Source organism: Phytophthora ramorum (assembly GCF_020800215.1).
Source record: "Phytophthora ramorum isolate Pr-102 chromosome Unknown Phyram_PR-102_s0001, whole genome shotgun sequence".
In the NCBI taxonomy this organism is placed as follows: domain Eukaryota; phylum Oomycota; class Peronosporomycetes; order Peronosporales; family Peronosporaceae; genus Phytophthora; species Phytophthora ramorum.
The window spans coordinates 183,905-204,706 of NW_027150647.1; the positions used below are offsets into that span (position 1 = coordinate 183,905).

The window sequence follows — 20,802 nt, forward strand, 5'->3', positions numbered from 1 at the left end:
TTTTGACAAGCCCCGTCATGGCGTATTTTGCCCACCTGTGGTCGCCGACAGGGAATGAGCACTACGGACTTTTCGGGTCGGTTTTTGGCCTTTTGGGGGCTCTTCATGGTCTTCGAGTGATGCAATGTGTCTATCGGTCGATTCGAGAACGGAGGCTCGTTTTCAGACGGCCCATTAGGAGGCGGCTGTCCAAACCTCTCGGATCTAGTCTCCCCTCTGGCAACATGACAAAAGTGTTCCCAGGAGTAAGCCCAGCCCAGAACAATGGTCACAGTTGTCACCGGCGTCTCGTTAGTTCTGTAAAACTAGGATGGCATCTCCTCTTTTCTCCGAGCGGCCTCTTTGGAGCTGAAGGTCGGCACTTCCTTACCATTTTCTTGGTGCGAGAGATCGTGGAAGTGGCCACACAGACGTATCAAGCATATCGATTCAGTCTCTTTTTACCGCGAGTGTGGCTCAACGACGCCGCAGTGGCCTTGCTGGTCATCAATTGCTGGTCGACGCTGGTTGTGCATCATTTTCTGCGTAAATCCCCGGCGCTGGAGCGGGTCCTGGCACTCTTTGTGGACGTGTTCATCTGCATTGCCATGGTTATTGGGGTCCCAGTCGTGCTGTTTGCGCGATACGTAGCAGCTTTCGACTTGGCGCACCAGAGATTCAACTCCTCCGTCTCGCTGTATGACCCGACCTTCGTGGCAGTATTGATACTAGATGCCAAGCTAATACTAGCGACGAGCTTGATGGATTTCATTGCGAAACTTATCCCACACGGCGCAATCTACCTGCCCCTCGTCAGTATCAGCGGACTTGTGGTTCGAAAGTGCCACAAAAGGCCGACTTCACAGAAATTAACATCGGTATCGGTCCAGAGCACCGTTAGACTGCCCAAAGAAACCGGAAAAGCACCTCACCGGACAAAGGTGCCCAAAGGTTCCTCGAGCAAGGGTCTTACACACGTTGGATCGGCCAGCAACGCCATGAAGATGTTTTTCTGTCTGTGGGGAGTGGTCGTTCTTACACTCCATCTCCATGCCAAGTTTCTATCGCAATATTCTGGTGTAAATGGGTGTCGAGCATCAACACGTCCATGGCTCATGAGTCGGATGGCTTGCTCCACTTTGGTTGTCGACTGCCATGAGCAGGGCTCGGCATCCGTGAATGAAACAATCTTCGAGCAGATTGATGGCTCCGTTCTGAGTACGCTTTCGCTCATCCAGTGCTCGGCGTTGTCCATGCCTCCAGCACTGGTACGGTTCAACAACCTTGTGTTACTGCATGTGTACAACTCGACGGTGGTCTCTTGGGGTAACGAAGAGAGCAGCAGCTCGAACCCATACCTGCTGGTACTGGGGGTCGTTCGGTCTCTTGTGTCTTCAGAAGCTGCGGAGGGTCTTCTTAAGCCAGCATCACTATACGCTGCTCAGTTCTGCGACACAAATCTCACCGCAGTCCCTGACACGATCAAGCTGCACCAGAACATGGCGATTGTCGGGTTTGACTACAATGAGCTGACAACCGTCCCAGCGTCGCTCTTGTCCTTGCAATCGTACATGATTTCTCTACGAGCCAACCGCCTCGAGACTTTACCGGATTTGTCCAACATGTTGCGGGGGCAGACACTTCATAGTCTCGAGTTGAACGATAATCCGCTCCACGAGTTGCCAGACACCTTAGATCCGTCGTATTTTATCGAGAGATTATACCTCCAAGGAACAAACATCACGGCTCTACCTGCGTGGACACAGACTCACGTCCTGAAAGAGATTTACATGCACGGTACGCCGTACTGCTCGAGTACTTCGCCTGAACTCGTGCAGGACAAAGTTATTTGCAATGACCTGCCAACTGAAAACCCGAACCTGGAGCTGCCATTCAACTGGTTCGACTCCATGTATGCCTACAGTGAAGACGGGTAGGCCGCCTTGCATCGGAAACGTGCTTGACCAACTGTACAGGTTCAGTTTTTTTGCTTTGAAGCCAATTCGTAGATAATTCGAGAAATTGGTCAGGCGGAGTACATGGTGCTAAAGTAATACGTTATTTGGGGCCTAGCGACTCAATTTTTGCTCAACAACAAAACGAGGACAAGAGCCTTGATCCAGTCCACACCCATTCATGCCAAACAACCCCCACAACACCCCGTCAACTGTGGTGAGAAGTATCCCCTAATTTGACTTTGGAGTTTCTCGGCATCCAGTTTTATTTTTCGGAGAATCGTGAATCCTTCCACTTGCAACATTGTCAGCTCCCTCCACCCACGAACATGTTTGTTGCATCATGCCTGCCATGTCTACAACTCCAGCCAAATGCTCTCACCATCAATGAGAAGAAGCTCGTCTCGTCAGAATCGCCCAATGCGAGGTTGAAACTTGAATCAGATCCACGCTCGACTTCACAACAATCTGTCGTATATACATTGTACAGTGACGCAAGGACAAATATGAGTTGCCCTTGCCAATTAGAAGCTGGCGAGAGATAAACAGTAGCATAACATTGTCAAGATTCCAAGACAAGTCTAGTCAAGAGAGCAAAATCTCGAGGCTTTCATCTTCCACACGTTTCAAATCTGCTTTGCCCAGGTCAAAGACCTCCAAGCTCAAGACCGACGGGTAAGTGGTCACTCCCAATGACACTGCTGCGGATGTACGAGGACCGCTGCAACACCATCCCAATGTCAGCAAAACTGTAAGTAGCCACTTCCATCCAAAAAAGCGTCCAACCAACGTACCACTTTGGGCATGAGCACCTCCGACACCACAAAGTAGTCGAGCCGCCAGCCCTTGTTCTTCGCGCGCATGTTGTTGCGGTAGCCAAAGTACGAGTACTCGACATTGTCCGGGTGCAATCGACGGAAGGTGTCGACATACCCGCTGTCCAGAATCTTACCGAAGCTCTCTCGCTCTTGGTCCGTGAAGCCCGCGCTCTTGCGGTTGCCCTTGGGGTTGTGGATGTCGATCTCTTGATGGGCGACGTTCAGATCCCCGCACCAGATCACGGGCTTGGTCTTCTCCATCTCCTTCATCTCGCGCAGCATGGCCTTGTCCCACTGGTTGATGCGGAAGTCCAGACGCTCCAGCTTGCCCCCAGCATTGGGGACGTACGTGTGGACGAGCCAGAACTGGGGGAACTCGAGCGCCAGAAAGCGTCCTTCTTGGTCCTTGCCGCCATTGTCCTCCTTGGTCGCTCCTTTGGACTCGTGGACGCCCAGCACGATCTCGTCCTTGACACTCAGCGGCTTGGTCTTGCTGAAGATGGCCGTGCTGGCGTACCCTTTCTTGACGGCGCAGGACCAGAACTGGTGCGTGTACTGCGGCAGAAAGTCCTCGAGCTTCTGCAGCTCGTCGCGGCAGATTTTGGTCTCGCTGAGACACAAAATGTCCGCCACGTCTCAACCGGGCATTGCGCCACGCTGTTCGTACAAAAGAGATGAAGCCTTCTTGGTCCAGCTTAACGAACGCCTTCTGCGGCGCATTCTTGGCCAGCTTAATGTAGATGTCTAGGCTGTCGTTTCAGCAAAGTCTCTCCTTCGTTGCAAACGCCGATTTCACTTTCGCTTGCAGCACCCCATATCCTTCTACGACATTGATGGCGAACGAAAGAGCAACGCCGTTGTCACGACAACGCTCGAGAGGTCTTCCTGCCTTCACAGTCAGCTCACAGTGGAGCTGGGTCGGTTGCGACGCCTTCATCGATAAACGAACACTTGCTTTTGTTCCAAACTGCGCATGTTATTGTACTAAAGTCACCTATATTTACCAGCATAGATGCTTATACACCAGAACCGAATAAAGGGGTGTTGGGGAGTTAGAATTTACGCGAAAAATATACATGTAGTATAGTAGCGATAGTGATCAGCTGACCTTTTGTGACAAACCACTCACAATCAATTCAGTTCTCATCTTGCACCAACGATAGCTTTTTGGAGAAGCGTAAGTACATGTAGCACTATCGGTCATATGTAACACGAAGTAGTTTGAGCTACCAGGACAAGCATCTCAAAACATTCCTGCAACTACCGTACATGTATAGCGCAAGTGGTGCACTTGGAGCACTATTCAAGTGGTGCTTTAATCAGTGCCGGCCTGAACACTACGCGTTCTCAAGTGTAGCGGTGGCGATTACATACGATCACGATTACGGGACAAATTGCATTGTCCTCTAATCTTGGTGCCCACCTCTCAGTAAACACCAAAGGGAGTCACAGAATCGATTTCGGAGGGATTGAAGAATTACAATCGGATCTGTACTGGGTTTATGTTGCATCAATGATCAGAAATACCGGGATATCGAAACGACGAGGTGCGCTTATTGAGAGGGACATCTGTATTCAAGCCGGTTTTCAAGGTTGCACATCAGCTACACAGGTCGACTTTCACTTTACCGGGAGCTACCTCATCCACGAGTGACCACTTCGTATTTTTCTTTTCGCGAGAGGCCAACCGCCCGTACTCCACCTGAAAACGTTAGTTTTACCTTCTCCACACACTTGTCATGCGCTTCCTTCTTGTGTTGCTGGTGACGGGGCTCCTCTTGATCGCTAGCAGCGATGCCTTCGAGTCGTCGGTATATTCCAACGATCGTTCAATCACCGCCCGGCAAGTCCGCGAAGAGAACCACATAAGGCGACTTCGAGGCAGCACAACGCCTGATAAAGAAGAGAGAGGGGTTTTGGCGAGTATGACAGCGCCGGCGATAACGACGTACTTGGCTAAGACGGGGAAGTCCAAGGACGTCGTCAAGAAGGCGATGAAACTGGACCAGCTGTCAGAAGAAGCGATGAAGGCTAGCCCCAACTACAAATACTACCTGCAATATCTGTACAAGGCGAAAGGAGTCAAGATGGACAGGTGGGCGTATCTTCAGAAAAACCCAACGGCGATCTGGGACAAATTTCGACTGCAAGATATGCGTCCCGATGTGCGCAAGAAGAGCGAGAGCTTTAAGGCCTACTTGCGCTATGCGACCAAGTATGACAATAAGGTCTACCACAATGGGTACCCGCCCTATAAACCAGACACTGACGCAGAGAAGGATGCCCTGTTGATGGTGTGGGCCAAGGCTCGCAGACCTGACTCCTACGTTCTCAAACGCTTGGGGCTCAACAAGGTGAACAAGAACGACAGCAAGGATTTCAAGACTTTCAAGGAGTATATGAAGCTCCACAAGCAATTCGCATCATGGTGATGAAATGACGAGTCTAGCCATTTCCTTAGAAAAAGACGCGGTGCGTGTATGTATCTCTGTTCCATCAAAATTAACTGCCTGGCACACACAAATTTGCACTGAGCGGGAAGCTCTGGGTATTGTCATCATGGGCTACAGCCAAGTTCCCAAAACTAGGGGGCCTCTAAGAAACTGTAGAGTCCTGGTTTCGGTGGAAACTTTGTCATACTGGTACATTGATAAACCGTCCTGTTGAACTACTGCGTAGAAAAATGAATAAATACTACTGGTTGATGCGTGCCAACTACCTGTGGTACGGGTCTAAGAAGTGGTGTTAGGAACTATGGTTTCGGTGTATGGACCGCCACGGAAGGGAGAACGATTTTATTGTCATGAGCATCTGCAAAACACCTCAAAGTCCTGTAGTAAGCCCAATTATTTTTCGTTTGCAACGGCTGTTCCGACCCATGCGTCGTAAAAAGCGTTTGATGCTGGACACAAAATCATCGAAGAGACGAGCTTGCTGGGTCCAATTGAGACATCACGCTGCTACGATGCTCGAGACGCTTGAGACCCACTATTTGATAAATTCGCTGACTCACATCGGGTAACAACCCAGTTGCCCAGAGTGTAAAGTCTTGTATCATATAATGTCCTTCCACTCGAACGGCATTCCTGCGTTGGTGATCAAAGTTGCCATCACTGGTGCGCCTTCCTCCACGACCTCTGCTTCGATGCTCAAGGAAATCTCTTTCGTCTCGCCGACTGCGAACAATCAAGCACTGTGCAATGAAAAGCAGAGCAAATTCCTACCAACTGGAAAGGTTTGGTTAAGTGTCGCTTCTTATCTCATGATGAACGGAGAAATACGTTCTTGCATCTAAACAATCGTCCCCCAAAGCAAAATTGTATGGCTGCGCAGTAGACTACCTCTTCTTGTAATCATACAGGGTTTCTGGAATTAAGCCAATTTGTAGTGTAATGATCTCCATGATTCCAATGCTGTCTGCTCTAATTAACCCTTTCGCGGTAGAAGGGCACAAAATTCGCCCTTTAAGAGGTTTTGCGAAACACGGTGCGACAGCACCCCCCTCTAAGGGCGCATTTTGTGCCCTTTTAGCGCTGAAGCCTATCAGCGCTATCGTCTTTTGTTTCTGCCAATCCGTGTTCTTCTCGTCGCACGGTCTGTTTGAGTGTCAAGAACGTGCACTTCCCGACAATATGTTCTGCTACGGGAAGTAGTTGGGTTAGCTGCACAAACGTACCAGGTTTACCGCTCAAGTGCTCCTGCCTCGTGAACAACTAGATCATTTTTGGTGGTCTTGCTGGTGACCAATTGGAGGTCTACGATGGCTGTAAAGTACCTGGTCAGACAAAAAGCTTCGCTGGAACGAGATACTTAGCTATTTGCAGATGCCGCAATTTGCATCGTAATATGTGGTGGTGCCTGCCCTGATTGTCGTCCCCTACATTGCAGACTTCGACATCCCAAGCTACACGTACAAATACTTGGATCACTTCTACGATAATGTTTTCCTAGCAGTAAGTAATAAACCAGGAGTTAAATTGCTACCCGAAGCAACTGTAAAAGCCAAGAAGACCTTCGACTTCAGCCACCTACTTGTAAAAATGTTGTTTTTGTTGTGGGCGCTCGGATCCTCGGATTCCACCTTGACGCTACTTTACGAGCTCGCTCGACTGTTATCGTTGGATGTCGGGCATCGACACGGCCCTGGCTCACAGCACGTGCTTGTTCGAGTCTTGCCGTGGCTTGTCGTGAAAGAGAAGCCGACTCTGTTGACTCTGGTACTTTTGATCAGCTGGGTCTGCAGGCGCTATCCACACTCGCGTTTACGCAGTGTGCAACTCGAGATGCCTTTAAATTTACAACTCATGGCCAACTTGATGGCTTTCCACGTCTACAATTCCAGTATCGTTGAATGGAATTCTTCTTGTACTTTACTTTTGAATCAGCGCATCCTCGGCTTGGAATGGTAGTATTTGCGCGAACTAGCTTCCCCTCCAGATTCCCAGAAGGTCTGATGCAGCCATTATCCACCTCGGTTGTCACTATGGACTTCTTCGTGTCGGTCCCCAACGACGTGCTTTCAACGTGGCATCCAATGTCCTTTGTCTTCTTTGAACAAGGAAAGCTTACACAAACCCCTGCATCAGTGCTGTCTGAACCAGCTTTTACCATTTCTCGGATCGGAAATCAACGTGAGTTCGTGCCAGAGCTGGCAACTCTGCCACCGGGTTTGATGGCTGGTGAGCTCGCGTAAAGCCACAGCCCAATACGCGAACTGCCAACAGAGTTGGGATCGCCCACAAATGAATTTTTATACGTTGGATCTAGGGAAGACCAGCATTTCAGTTTTGCCTGAATGGACTCAGCCACACATTATCGAGTTGATCTACATGTATGACACACCTCACTGCACGGACGTCTTACCTGAACCCGACAACCCAACGTCGTATGCACGCCACGAGCAGGGGAAGATAATACTGAGGGTCCTGCAATCCAATTGGTGTGGCTGTGAAGTAAAACAATCTTGGCGCGACAGGTCTGGAACTACTCCAAGAGAGATAGAATCGCGACCCCTATGGACAGCAGCTCCTAATGTTTGGACCTTGGTTTCAGAACTCGATGGGGATTTCTTTCAATTGTCAACTGCACGACCTATTTCGGCTGCGTAAGGTCCCAGGACGTCCACTTATTTTCTTCCCCAGTGGCCGAGTTGTTGGAATCTTGCTTCCTATTTTGAGCTGGTGTTCAACACATTGTTTAATGCATCTGATCCAGTGCAAGTGATCCACAGTTCGCACTCTTCGACCACAGGTGCCTTTAACCGGAATCACCGACGATGCTTCGGCTCCCATGGTCCAAGCTAGGCGCAATTGCTCCTACTCCCGTTGCCAGCATTGTGCCTACGAAAACCGAAGACATTGCCCGAAAAATTTCCCCAATAGCCTCCCCGGAGGAAGCCCTAGAACTTGAACTTAGTCCAGGAATGTTCCGACTTGCGTGGGTGCTGGTCATATGTGCTCATATGCTCTGCGGCATGTATCTCCTCATCTTTGCAGCTACGTATTACTACCTCACGGATCCCATCATGGGCTACTACGTTCACCTTTGGGCGCCGAAGACCGGAAACCTCCACTACGATCTGTACGCCATGACTTGCGCGAATATTTATTTCCTTCATCTGGGGCGAATGCTCCAGCTTGTGTACTACTCGATTCGAGAGTGTCGACTCTCCTTCAGACGCAGCAGGAAACCCATGGTCGCAACCGTCGACGTTCACACAAACAAGGCACCGAAAGGAGTCGGTACAGACCTCAAAACCTCAGTCCGCGTGAGGAGTATCGTTACTGAGTATCGGAACCACTCGAGGATCTTCCTTCGTCCAGCCACGAGAGCATGGGGGGCCCTTTTCGCGCAGGATGGATTGTTCGGCGTTGAGAACCAGCATTTCCTCACCGTCTACATCTTCCGCGAGTTGCTCGAGTTATCAACGCAAACGTATCAAGCTTACCAATTCAGTCGCTTCTTGCCGCGGGTGTGGCTCAATACGCTCATGGTGTCGATGCTGTTGGCCAACTGCTGGTCGACGCTAGCGGTGCAGCACTTCTTGGGGAGCAAGCCAGCCCTCGAGCGAGTGGTAGCACTGTCAACAGACGCAGTCATTTGTATCGCCATGTGCGTGATTGTCCCCTGTCTGCTCATTGCTCCGTACGCCAATGCAATGGACACAGCCAACTCGAGTTTCAAGGACCCTGATCAACTGTATGACCCTGTGTACATCACGTGCTTGGTGCTGGAATTCCAGCTGACTTTTGCCTCCAGCTTGACGGACTTCGCAGCCAAAATCATTCCACACGTAGCCGTCTTCATGTCGCTCGTCACTATCGGCTCACTACTCACTCGCCCAACAAAGTTGCCCTCGTCAGTTGCTGGCCCAACTGGTCGCTGCGTGGGCAAAGCGTCTACCAGCAAGACTCTCAAGACTCCCCAGCTTTCGCAACACAACCGAGTCCATCAACCAACGAAAACGACGCCGTCTGCCCTCGCGAGAGTCGCATCCTGGAAGAGACAACACTCCAAGTGTTCTGCCAGAGCTCACAGAGCCGTGAAACTCGTTCTTGGTCTGTGGGGGGTTACCGTTATGGTGCTTCACTTGCACGCTGCCATTCATTCGCGCTTAACTACCGTCGAAGGGTGTCGTGCGTTCACTCGCCCGTGGTTCTCGAGTACTTCCTCCTGCGTTAGCCTCGTTATCAACTGTTACGAAAGACAAACCGTGTCAGTCGACGACAGTGCGTTCAGTACGATCGACGAGTCAGCTTTAGCCACGCTCACCTTCGCACACTGCCCGGAGCTTCGCATTCCAGCAGCGATCCAGCATTTCAGCAACCTCATTGTGTTCCACATTTACAACTCGACTGTCGTCGAGTGGGGCAGTGGCTCGAACTCCATTTCAGCCACGGCCCACCCCAGGCTGATTGTCACTGCTGTCGGCCGCACCAACTTCACGTCGGGTTTCCCGGAAGGACTTCTACAACCACTGCCAGCTTCACTGCTCAGCATCCAATTCTGCGTGACCGACTTCACTGCCCTACCGGACGACCTTCCATCTCGCTGGCACGCGATGGCCGTCGTGGCGTTTGAATATGGCGCACTCACTCAGATCCCCGCGTCGCTGCTCTCGCTCCAGGTCTTCACGCTTTCGTTCAAGGGAAACAAACTCGAGACGATTCCGCAGCTGGCCGAAATGCCTCCGGACTTGACCGTCCCCGAGCTCTCGCTGACCGAGAACCCGTTAAAGGAGCTGCCGGACAAACTCGGATCGTCCACAACGTTCATCGTTCGCTTGGACTTGCAGGACACCAACTTGACGTCTCTGCCTGCATGGGCGGAGACACAAGTGCTCAAGAAGAACTACATGCGCGGAGCTCCATACTGCTCCACCGTCGCACCAGAGCTGCAACCTGCCAACGTCCAGTGCGGACCACGCTCCGTACTGGACTTGAACGTGGACTTCCCCCTCGACTTCATCGACAAGATTTACGCGATTAACCGGGTGTAGTTTGGAGGATGGTCAGGCTTGTCGATAGCACTACATAATACGCAGCAACGACACGTTAGTCTACAAGACAGCACAGCGTTAGACCTGCGACAGGGACACTTGAGCGCAACGCCGCCCGTTAACTGATCGACTGCTTGGCTTTGATTCTTCGTTCTTGCTCGGCACCCTATCAAACACAAATTACCCATATCCTCTCTAGAACTGGTCGCTATGAATGCGATTGCGCTCCACGAATCCTGGTTGACTACTGGACCCTTCGATGCCGCCGCCGTACGGGTCGTCGTCGACGTCATCGTACGGATCCTCATCGGGCTCATCCGGCTCGTCATGCGAATGGCCGCCGTTCTCGTGGGAGTGCCCGCCGTCACTCTGAGCGTCATTGTCATTGTCGCTGCCCTCTTCTCCCTCACCCTCTTCACCCTCTTCACCTTCACGATATTTGAGTAGACTGCGCTCCACGAAGGGCGACGTGGTGCGGTACTGGTCTGCCACCCAGATACGCAGCGTCTCGAGGAAACGACCGTCGCCTTCCGCTGCCGTGTTACCGGCCACCGTGCGCACGGCTGCCTGGTTGTCGTCCTCGAGCTCCCACTCCGTCTTGACTTCAATGTCCTCGCGGTCGCTGCACACGCGCATGAGCAGCGGCACGAACACCTTGCGCACGTCTCGCCTGATGCTTGGAATCTCCAACGCACGAGCCTGCAAGTCTCTCGACGACTTTCCGTTGACGATGTCGGCCAGCCAGTTGAGGCAGAAACTGAACTTGCGCAGGTTGGAGCGGCAGATCTCGAAGCGCATGAGCTCCAGCAGGTCCACCTCTTCCACCAGACGAGGGCAGCGCGCGAGCACCAGCTCCTGCACGCGGTAGAAGAGCTCGTCCGAGTTCTCGAGGCCGTGGCCGCCCAGCGAGTAGCAATTCTCACACAGGTCGAAGCCGACGCACGTGCCGCACGAGTAGCGCTCGCCCACAATGGGCGTCATCTTACAGAACTGGCAGGACGTGCCCTCGTGCGTGAACTTGGTGTTCTTGAAGGTCGCCGCGACGCGCTGCTTGGCACCGGCGGCCATCGTGCCAATGAACTTGGCCGCCGTCAGACCGCGCCACTTGCGGTTGGACGCAGTGACGTCTGGCACGTCTGCAGACTCGGAGGCTGTGTCCATGTCCTCCGTGTGCTCACTGCCGCGCTCCAGCGGAGACGATGTCGGCGCATTGTCCACCGGTTCCACGTGCTTGGGCTTGGACATGTACGTGGCCTTGTTGCTTGTGCTGATGACACGAGGCTGGTGGGGTACGAGCTTGCCCACGTCTTCCACGGACGGGCCGAGGAACATGTGGTCCTTGCCGAAGCGGTTCTCGCCGGGCACGAAGCCGCCCAGCACCGAGTTGCGACGGCGCTCAATCGTGATGCGCACGTCCGTCACGAGCGTGCGGCGTTCCATGGTCGCGTACGAGACGCGCAGCGCCGGGTGCGCCTTGAGCAGCGGCAGCAGGAAGTCGCGTAGGTCCGCCTGGCGCTCGCTAGACAAGTGGCGCAGCACGATCTGCGACTCGTCCACGGCGTCGGCCGTCGAGTCCGGGTCCAGCGCGCCCATGAGCACGCGACTGGCACCGTCCTGGTGCTCGTACGGCAGCTTGCGGATGAGCTCCTCCAGCTTGTCCAGGTCCAGCGCCTCGTCGAAGCTCCTGGCCGCGCGCAGCTTGCGGTCCTCCGTCCAGTCGCGGATCGTCTGGTCGGCCGTGGGGTCCTCGGGCGGCAACAGGCCTCCGGACGAGATGGGCGGCGGCGTCCCTGGGGGCGTGTCGGGCTCCTCGTCGCTGTGCACGGTCTCGTCGCCCTCACTGATGTGGCTGGCCTTGAGTCTGTCCGTGGGACCAAAGCCCACCGTGTCACGTCCCTCCTCTTCGGCCTGGGCGAGCGCCGCCGCCACGCTGGACCTGCGCCGCATCTGCATCTGCTGCACCTGCCGCTCGAGCTCCAGCACCTTGTCCTGCTTGTCCTTGAGTCTCTGCATACCTGCCTCCTGTTCGCCCTTGAGCGCCTCCTCCAGACCCAAGATGCGGCCCTTGTGCGCGCCCACCTGCTCCTCCTGTCGCTGCAACTCCTCGTCCTTGCGGTCCACGTCCTTGAGCAACAGCGCATTCTCCGCCTTGAGCGCCGCGATCTCCTGCCCGAGTCGCTCCTTCTCATGATTGGCCGCCACCAGCGCCGCGTCTGCGTCTTCGTTGCTCTTGCGCTCGGCTGCCAGCGCAGCCACGGCCTCCAGCTCCGAGTCTCTGGCTCTGGCGGCCTCCAGCTGCTTGGCGCGCTGCTTCTTGCTCGCGGCCTCCAGCGCGCTCACCAACCCTCTCAAAGCCGATCCCTCCTCCTCCTTGAACTTGAGCTCCTGCTGCAGGAACGCGATCTGCTTGTGGGACGCATCCAGTTTCCCCGTCTCGAGCGCCAGCAGCTCGTTCTCGCGGAACACGTACTCGAACTTCTTCTTCCAGCGCGACAGGTCCCTCTTGAGCGTCGTGTAGTTGCCCTCGTACAGCTGCAGCTCCTTGATCTTGCTCGCCAGCTCCTCCTGCGTCGCGCGCAGCATGCCGGCCGTCTCCGCGCGCTCGGCGTAGCGCGTCGAGTTGCTCAGGTGGTCGCCGCCGTCCTCGCCCATTATTGGAGACTGAGATGCGGAAGGGAAAGGAAGGTTTTCGACCAATGGGAGCAAGGGGAGAGACATGAATTTATGGCCAGATGGCTACATGCCGGATGGCGAGAGATTGCTTGGGATTGGACGCGTGATTACTTTGTATACCGGTGGACAGCCAAATTATCCGGACGTGTCTAGTGTACTATAAAAAACTACTGATCGGGTATAGTAGCATGACTACTGAGCACATCCGTCGGGCAAAAAATACGGTACTAACAGACACGTACTCTTGATCACTGCTGACGGACGACGAGGCTTTTTCTTTCGTGCCATCTGCACTTGCAACCAGAGGCGTACAGGAGATCGGACTCTGATTCGGAGCGGTTTTGAGGGCGAGTCTGCAAGGCGCGACGCATGATCGTTTCTAATGGCAGAAAATTTTTGCATGTATTATCTTGCCGAATTGTACTATCTTGGCACAAATTCGCTCTAGATCCTATGCCCACGTAAATGAGTACTTCTATGCTGGCAGCAATAATATGAAGTAGATTGGATACCAGGGGGTTAAATGGTTCTCTATTTGTGTTTAGCGAAGAAATTATGAGTCCTTGTATTGCTGGAGGCTTTGCCTTATTGATAATCCTTTCTGTTGCTCATTGTCGCTGCTAGTTTCCAACAGCTCGTCTTGGATGCGGATCCGAAGTGTTGTAGGTACGCTGTCGTGGCAGAGCATCTCTTTCGTATACTTTGCCAATTGGTGCGACTTGAGTAATGTTGCAACCACTGTTTGTAGTGGTTTGTGTGTTGTTTTCCAAATAGTTGGTGCAGTACCAACCACGATCGCTCCGATACCCTGGGTTCGCTCTTGCAGGCTTTTTGTCTGCTTGTGACCCTTGTACGATAAGCCTTACCGTAGACTAGAGTCTCTTGCTTTAACTGCCAGGTTGCCCTTAATATCATCCGTGCCGTCACGGTGACTCCTGCTAATTATTGCTCAGTTGCTGGTGACACAGCGTAAGTGTTGCTGCTCTCGGTTGCTGGCGACGCGGATCGTCTGAAGGAAATTGGTGGGCCTCCTGTGCACCACTCGCCTGCAGTAGGAAATAGCATGCAGGACCCACGTTGGAGCCCACCTGCACTTCGCTGGTACCACCCACTCATCCCAAGTACATGGGAGCCGAGTCACACTCCGTGAGGGTGTGAAGCTGACGCTGAAGGTTTTGCGCAGAACGCTCTGCGGAGAAGAAGGACTCGGTCCTCACGACAGTCAGGCGAGGAGGTTGACGCGTGGGCAAGGCACCGGGTGTGGCTGTGTACGAGCCCAAGAACTGGGAGCGATAAGAACGTGAGCGATGTGCAGCAGCATCACAAATTATAATAATGGGGAATGGCTACATTCATACATCTTGCGAGCTGTCCACGAATGGTTTCGTTTTCGTTTTTCAGTGAGGTACATTGATGTCACTTATTGGTGCTAACGACTTCCTATGTCCGTTCTAACCATCGCCCCTATGTCGGTAGTTAGCCTTCTCCAGGTCCAAGCTTACGCTTCCCCGTTACATGCCGGCGTCCTTACTGGCTGTCGGCCATGACGTCCGCTTGCGCCGCGTTGTCCTCGTGTGTTTTCCATTGTATCATGTCTCCATCTAGGTGGCAGAGTACCTTCCTCCATTGCCCGGAATCGGTGCCCGTGTCATCCGTGTACTGTTGTACACTCGTTCTGCTTTCGAGCGCTGTGTTTGTCAGCTCCATCGCCATAAGGTTGGCGTCTTTGGCGTGGTGTAGCCATTCTACTTCCCGGAGCCGATCCACGATGCGGTGGTAAGGTGGCCTTCTATTTGATGTTTATGTGTTTTTTCCTATAGAAGCCTTATAATATGCAAGACGTGACTTGATGTCTGTCGTCTGTCGTGGAGGGGTTTGTCGTTTTTGATCTTGAGTCGTGAATCGGCTGAGGTAGGCGTGTAGCGGGTCTTGTGCGACTTGAGAGTTGTGTAGAGTGAAATGTCGTGTCTGCTTGGTATTTGCGAGTATGCGTACGGCTTCCAGACTTGCTTTCGCTGGAGTGCTCCATTGGACTGTGAAGAACTGATGGAGTGTCTGATCCAGTACTTGGACTTCATTGCTGTCGTTGACTTCGTTGCTTTCGCTTGTTGTTTCCGATACATTGTTGATAGCTTTTTGTGCTGTTTTGTCCACGCTCGCAAGTCGTAGGTATGTCTCTGCTGCTCTGCCGTGGTGTTCCACTGCTTGTAGTCCATGTGTCAATACGTGTACTGCATTCGCCTGCCGTGACCCCCTTGTCGGAAAGCTGACACTTGCTGCTTCAACGCCATGCCACTGCTCGTCCTGTTCTTCTGCTAATAGTATCCATCCTCCGTGTACTTGTTCTTCTGGTGTCGTGCTAAAGTGGTACTGTAGCGTCCATTTGACTAACTTGGGTATTGTTTCGTTCGTGTTGATTGTCATCATGATGCTATGACAGATGCTCAAACAGATTCCTTGGATTCGTGTTCGTGGATTCCGTTTCCAGGCACTTGCCACTGCTAGGACTTGAAAATTTCCTGCTGCGTAGACTGCTGCTTGTGTGTCTTGTGTTGACATTTCCTCACCTTCAAATATGATCTTGTTTCGTAGTCGCCAAAGCAAAACTGGGGTCACTGTGGTCCAGATTCTCCATAATGTTGTCATTGCCGTGGTGTGGTGTGGTGTCCATCTAGTGATGCATTTCTGCGCCATCGCTAGAAACTCCATTGTAAGTGGAGGTGCTGTTCTTGATGCTGCTGCTGGTTCTAGGTCTTGCCGTATTCGTTCGCTGACTGATTGGCCCATCCATTGGTTGATCCATTTTGCCCATGCTGATTGCGCTAGCCGATCCACGATGCGCCGACTCTTCCTGTAGATTTGTGTTAAATGCCGTGCCTTTGGGGCTTGCGTTGCCGATGCTGTGCAATCAACATCTTGTTCGTGCTCACTACCCATAGCGGCCAGTACCGCTTCTTCTCGCACGCCTTGAGTCCCTAGGTGTTTCGCTTCCGTGGTCGTCGGTGACGAGCTGGCGTAGGACATGCGCCCGCTCCAGCTGGCCCCGCTCGATATGTCACTACAGCTGACAATAATCGCCCCGCAAGAGCTGTCCACGAATGGTGTTGCAACGCTGCTCACTGGGAGGATCTGTCGGCGAACCCAGTCGAATTTGGCTTTATCGGGATTAAGCAGGGTCCTTTACGCGTGCTCGAGGTGGCCTTGTACTGAGACTGGGTTCGTGCCCCGGCGTCCTCAACTCGTCGAATCAAGATAAGCCCAGGGCTTGAAAGAAGCCCGCCCACTTCACCCGTGGTGGGCTTTGTCCCAATAAACCCAAACGCCTCGCTTTCCCGGTGCATCATGTCTGTATGGATAGCGCATGCGTGTGTCAGAAATTCACGCACGAAAATATCGAGCCGGCTCACCCAACTCATCTATTTGTTCGTACCAGTATGAAAGTCTTCAATGGTGACATCTTTTGTTATCACCGACATGGATGAGCATCGTATTGTGCCAGCCTCTCGTTTTGAACCTTAACAAAAAGCAAAGCACATGAGCGGTAGCCAGTTTTTCTATACGAACTCGATCACGTGATAGGACGTCCTTCTCTCCATTTGAGTATGCGAGCGAAACCATCATGGATGAATGATCCTAGCGCATTCTTGATCAACTCGTTATCACTTCGCTTTCCCCCCACAGCAGCACAAGCCCACGCCATGCGTTTCCACCGTGGCCTGCTGGCGACAGTATTCATCCTCGTCGCCGCCACCAATGCACTCGCGTCCAAGTCTACCACCGAACCTGATCTTGGAGATAACCACAAAAGGCTACTCCGTGTCAGCAAGACACCCGATGAAGAAGAGAGAGAGGAATCCTGACGAGTATCAACATGGCGGTGAAGACGACGTACTGGGCGCGGATGCAGAAATCCGACGACTTCGTCACAAGGCGCTCAAGTTGGACGGACTGGCAGAAGGTGCGGTGAAGGCCAGCCCCAAGTACAAAGACTACCAGAAATATCTGTACAAGGCGGAAGGAGTCAAGATGGACAATTGGGCACTTGATGAGGTGAATCCGACGACAATCTGGAACAGATTGGGACTGGGTGGGATGTCTGCCGCTCAACGGGAGAAGAGCCCAGCGCTTAAGAACTACGTGCGTTATGCGAACAAGTATGACAGCATGGTTTACAACCGTGGGTACGAGGCATACATTCCCAGCACCGACGCAGAGATGGATATCCTTCTTAGGGTGTGGGCTAGGGCGGACAGGCCCGAATCTTACGTTCTCAAACGGCTGGGGATCTACACGGACAAGGACAGATATTACTCTTATGTTTACCATAAGATGATGACACGCTTCCCGACCGAAGTCGAGATCAGGAGCCACGCGAATTACAACGAATTCAAGAAGTTCATGACATATAGCCCTCGACACTTCTCGGTAGTTTTCTAGCGATCTCTTAGTATTTTGAAGCAGGACTCCAACTTCCGTGACTAATTCAATCAGGGTAGGCACCACCGCACTCATTACGAATGAAGTAAAGCGCCACTGCCCTGTGCTTGCTAGTGCTTGTGCGCTTTTCAATCACGTCCATATTCTGGCTCGTGAAACGTGGCCACGGAGACGGATTCTTTGAGCTTGTGCTTCAGCGCGGGGACAACCTTGTTTGTATTGTCGTAGCCAAGCGGGGCGATACCCAGCAAGGCTTTGCTCAAGCTTGCGTTGGAGTCACCGATGCGGAAGGACTGTCGACATTGACACGAACTTCTTGGCATGGCATTTTTCGAGAATTCTGGATGAGAAGACGGGGTGGCATATTGTTCGCGATATCTATATGGAAAGCATAACGCTCGATATTCTCCTCCAGAATTCTCGAAAAATGCCATGCCAAGAAGTTCGAGTCGGCTGCGGAATTTAAGCTTTTAGCGACAATGTTTAATTAGAGCAGACGGCATTGGAATCATGGAGATCATTACACTACAAATTGGCTTAATTCCAGAAACCCTGTATGATTACAAGAAGAGGTAGTCTACTGCGCAGGCATACACTTTTGCTTTGGGGGACGATTGTTTAGATGCAAGAACGTATTTCTCCGTTCATCATGAGATAATAAGCGACACTTAACCAAACCTATCCAGTTGGTAGGAATTTGCTCTGCTTTTCATGGCACAGTGCTTGATCGTTCGCAGTCGGCGAGACGAAAGAGATTTCCTTGAGCATCGAAGCAGACATCGTGAAGGAAGGCACACCAGTGACGGCAACTTTGATCACCAACGCAGGAATGCCGTTCGAGTGGAAGGACATTATATGATACAAGACTTTACACTCTGGGCAACTGGGTTGTTACCCGATGTGAGTCAGCGAATTTATCAAATAGTGGGTCTCAAGCGTCTCGAGCATCGTAGCAGCGTGATGTCTCAATTGGACCCAGCAAGCTCGTCTCTTCGATAATTTTGTGTCCAACATCAAACGCTTTTTACGACGCATGGGTCGGAACAACCGTTGCAAACGATAAATAATTGGGCTTACTACAGGACTTTGAAGTGTTTTGCAGATGCTCATGACAATAAAATCGTTCTGCCTTCCGTGGCGCTCCATACACCGAAACCATAGTTCCTTACACCACTTCTTAGACCCGTACCACAGGTAGTTGGCACACATCAACCAGTAGTATTTATTCATTTTTCTACGCAGTAGTTCAACAGGACGGTTTATCAATGTACCAGTATGACAAAGTTTCCACCGAAACCAGGACTCTACAGTTTCTTAGAGGCCCCCTAGTTTTGGGAACTTGGCTGTGACCCATGATGACAATACCCAGAGCTTCCCGCTCAGTGCAAATTTGTGTGTGCCAGGCAGTTAATTTTGATGGAACAGGGCCCACGCCACGATCATGACACTTTACACCCAGACTTGAACGCCCCGTATCATGACTTGTTCCCTTAAACAACCCCCTTATACACGCACCACGTCTTTTTCTAAGGAGATGGCTAGACTCGTCATTTCATCACCATGATGCGAATTTCTTGTGGAACTCCATATACTCCTTGAAAGTCTTGAAATCCTTGCTGTAGTTCTTGTTCATCTTGTTGAACCCCAAGCGTTTGAGAACGTAGGAGTCAGGCCTGCGAGCCTTGGCCCACACCATCAGCAGGGCATCCATCTCTGCGTCAGAGCTTGGTCTGTGGGGCGGGTACCCATTGTGGTAGACCTTATTGTCATACTTGGTCGCATAGCGCAGGTAGGCCTTAAAGAAGTAATGACCGAAGCGCTCGTCGCGATCCATCTGTTGCAGTCCAAAATTGACCCAGACCCTCGTTGGACTCGTCTTATAAGACAACAATTTGTCCATCTTGATTCCATCAGCCTTGTGAAGATATTGCAGGTAGAATTTGTAGTTGGGGCTAGCCCTCATGGCAGGTATTGTCAACTCGTCCAGTTTCAGCGCCTTCTTGACGATGTCGTCCGACTTTCCCGTCCCAGCCAAGTACGTCGTCTTTACCGCCATTTTGATACTCATCAGAAGTCCTCTCTCTTCTTCGTCGGGCGATGTGCTGCCTCGAAGTCGCCTTGTGTGGTTCTCTTCGCGGACTTGTTGGGCGGAGATTGAACGATCGTTGGAATATATCGGCGACTCGAAGGCATCGCTGCTAGCGATCAAGACGAGCCCCGTCACCAGCAACACAAGAAGGAGGCGCATGACAAGTGTGTGGAGAAGGTAAAACTAACGTTTTCAGGTGGAGTACGGGCGGTTGGCCTCTCGCGAAAAGAAAAATACGAAGTGATGACTCGTGGATGAAGTAGCTCCCGGTAAAGTGAAAGTCGACCTGTGTAGCTGATGTGCAACCTTGAAAACCGGCTTGAATACAGATGTCCCTCTCAATAAGCGCACCTCGTCGTTTCGATATCCCGGTATTTCTGATCATTGATGCAACATAAACCCAGTACAGATCCGATTGTAATTCTTTAATCCCTCCGAAATCGATTCTGTGACTCACTTTGGTGTTTATTGAGAGGCGGGCACCAAGATTAAAGGACAATGCAATTTGTCCCGTAATCGTGGCCTTAGTAATCGCCAAGCCTTGGACGAACATGCGGGTAGGGGAACAAAAAATGGGTGAAAAACGCTTCCACAAAAAAGAGGGAACATGAAAAACGTGATTTTCGTGTTCTCCTCGCTAAAGTGCGAGAACAACGAACATTTTTGCGAGCTTCCCTCCCGATATTCGTTCTCGCGCATTTCGTATTTAAGCGGATCTGGCGTGTTCGTATCCTATGTGTTGGATTGGCTGAAAATCGCACGATCTTCCACGGCCGCACTGAAATTTATCGAGCTCACTCGCGAAGATATCCTCTGCCCAAGACGCGGCCTGCGCTCGCGTGTGCTGAGCCTCCGACGCGCTCGAAGCGCAGTCGATAGACTCGTGACCCCACCAGGGACCCCGAGCACCGCAAGTCTATGCTCGTGACCACCGCACGGACCACGGCACCTCCCAGCACACGGATCAAGTCAAGGACTTCAGGAGAAGGTCAGAGGTCCGCCTGAAGCAGCAGTGCAGGGATTACATCCACCTCCGACCCACACTCGTGGCCACCGCAGGGACTCACTGTGCCGTCAGTCCAAGCTTCAGTCCAAGGGCTTCAGGTCAGAGGCTCCGCCGCCAAGCATCGAGCTCACAGCGCAGCCGACAAGACTAGAGACCGCCTCGGGGACTTACTTCACATTCAGTCCACACTCGTGACATCTGCAGGGACCCACGACACCTCCAGCCAACGCGTGACGATGACAGAGCCACCTTCTGTGGTCCGCCAAGCAGTGAAAGAGTTTCAGGCCCTTGGACCCTTCGAGTTGGTGCCTCCACGACGAAAGGAGACTTCGTACATATTCAAGTGG

General features: G+C 52.3%; 7 protein-coding genes across 7 annotated transcripts; 4 read left to right on the plus strand and 3 right to left on the minus strand.

The window, feature by feature from the left end:
* Positions 1-1,094: 1,094 nt before the first annotated feature.
* On the plus strand, positions 1,095-1,916 carry KRP23_14 (uncharacterized protein; the record flags this gene model as incomplete). The annotated part of the gene is made up of 1 exon (XM_067883909.1): positions 1,095-1,916. The coding sequence occupies one exon, from the start codon at positions 1,095-1,097 to the stop codon at positions 1,914-1,916; it is 822 nt and encodes a 273-aa protein (XP_067750568.1).
* A 664-nt stretch (positions 1,917-2,580) lies between these two features.
* Positions 2,581-3,472, minus strand: KRP23_15 (DNA-(apurinic or apyrimidinic site) endonuclease, chloroplastic; the record flags this gene model as incomplete). Its single annotated transcript, XM_067885037.1, has 3 exons — positions 2,581-2,655; positions 2,729-3,362; positions 3,420-3,472. 3 exons carry the CDS (start codon positions 3,470-3,472, stop codon positions 2,581-2,583), a joined length of 762 nt encoding a protein of 253 aa, XP_067750569.1.
* A 1,019-nt stretch (positions 3,473-4,491) lies between these two features.
* On the plus strand, positions 4,492-5,184 carry KRP23_16 (Secreted RxLR effector protein; the record flags this gene model as incomplete). The annotated part of the gene is made up of 1 exon (XM_067895944.1): positions 4,492-5,184. One exon carries the CDS (start codon positions 4,492-4,494, stop codon positions 5,182-5,184), a length of 693 nt encoding a protein of 230 aa, XP_067750570.1.
* A 4,628-nt stretch (positions 5,185-9,812) lies between these two features.
* Positions 9,813-10,250, plus strand: KRP23_17 (uncharacterized protein; the record flags this gene model as incomplete). The annotated part of the gene is made up of 1 exon (XM_067886299.1): positions 9,813-10,250. The coding sequence occupies one exon, from the start codon at positions 9,813-9,815 to the stop codon at positions 10,248-10,250; it is 438 nt and encodes a 145-aa protein (XP_067750571.1).
* A 195-nt stretch (positions 10,251-10,445) lies between these two features.
* KRP23_18 (E3 ubiquitin-protein ligase HERC2) lies at positions 10,446-12,902 on the minus strand (the record flags this gene model as incomplete). The annotated part of the gene is made up of 1 exon (XM_067886408.1): positions 10,446-12,902. One exon carries the CDS (start codon positions 12,900-12,902, stop codon positions 10,446-10,448), a length of 2,457 nt encoding a protein of 818 aa, XP_067750572.1.
* Positions 12,903-16,525: 3,623 nt separating this feature from the next.
* Positions 16,526-16,783, plus strand: KRP23_19 (uncharacterized protein; the record flags this gene model as incomplete). The annotated part of the gene is made up of 1 exon (XM_067896011.1): positions 16,526-16,783. The coding sequence occupies one exon, from the start codon at positions 16,526-16,528 to the stop codon at positions 16,781-16,783; it is 258 nt and encodes an 85-aa protein (XP_067750573.1).
* A 2,132-nt stretch (positions 16,784-18,915) lies between these two features.
* Positions 18,916-19,608, minus strand: KRP23_20 (Secreted RxLR effector protein; the record flags this gene model as incomplete). The annotated part of the gene is made up of 1 exon (XM_067886629.1): positions 18,916-19,608. The coding sequence occupies one exon, from the start codon at positions 19,606-19,608 to the stop codon at positions 18,916-18,918; it is 693 nt and encodes a 230-aa protein (XP_067750574.1).
* Between the last annotated feature and the right edge of the window lie 1,194 nt (positions 19,609-20,802).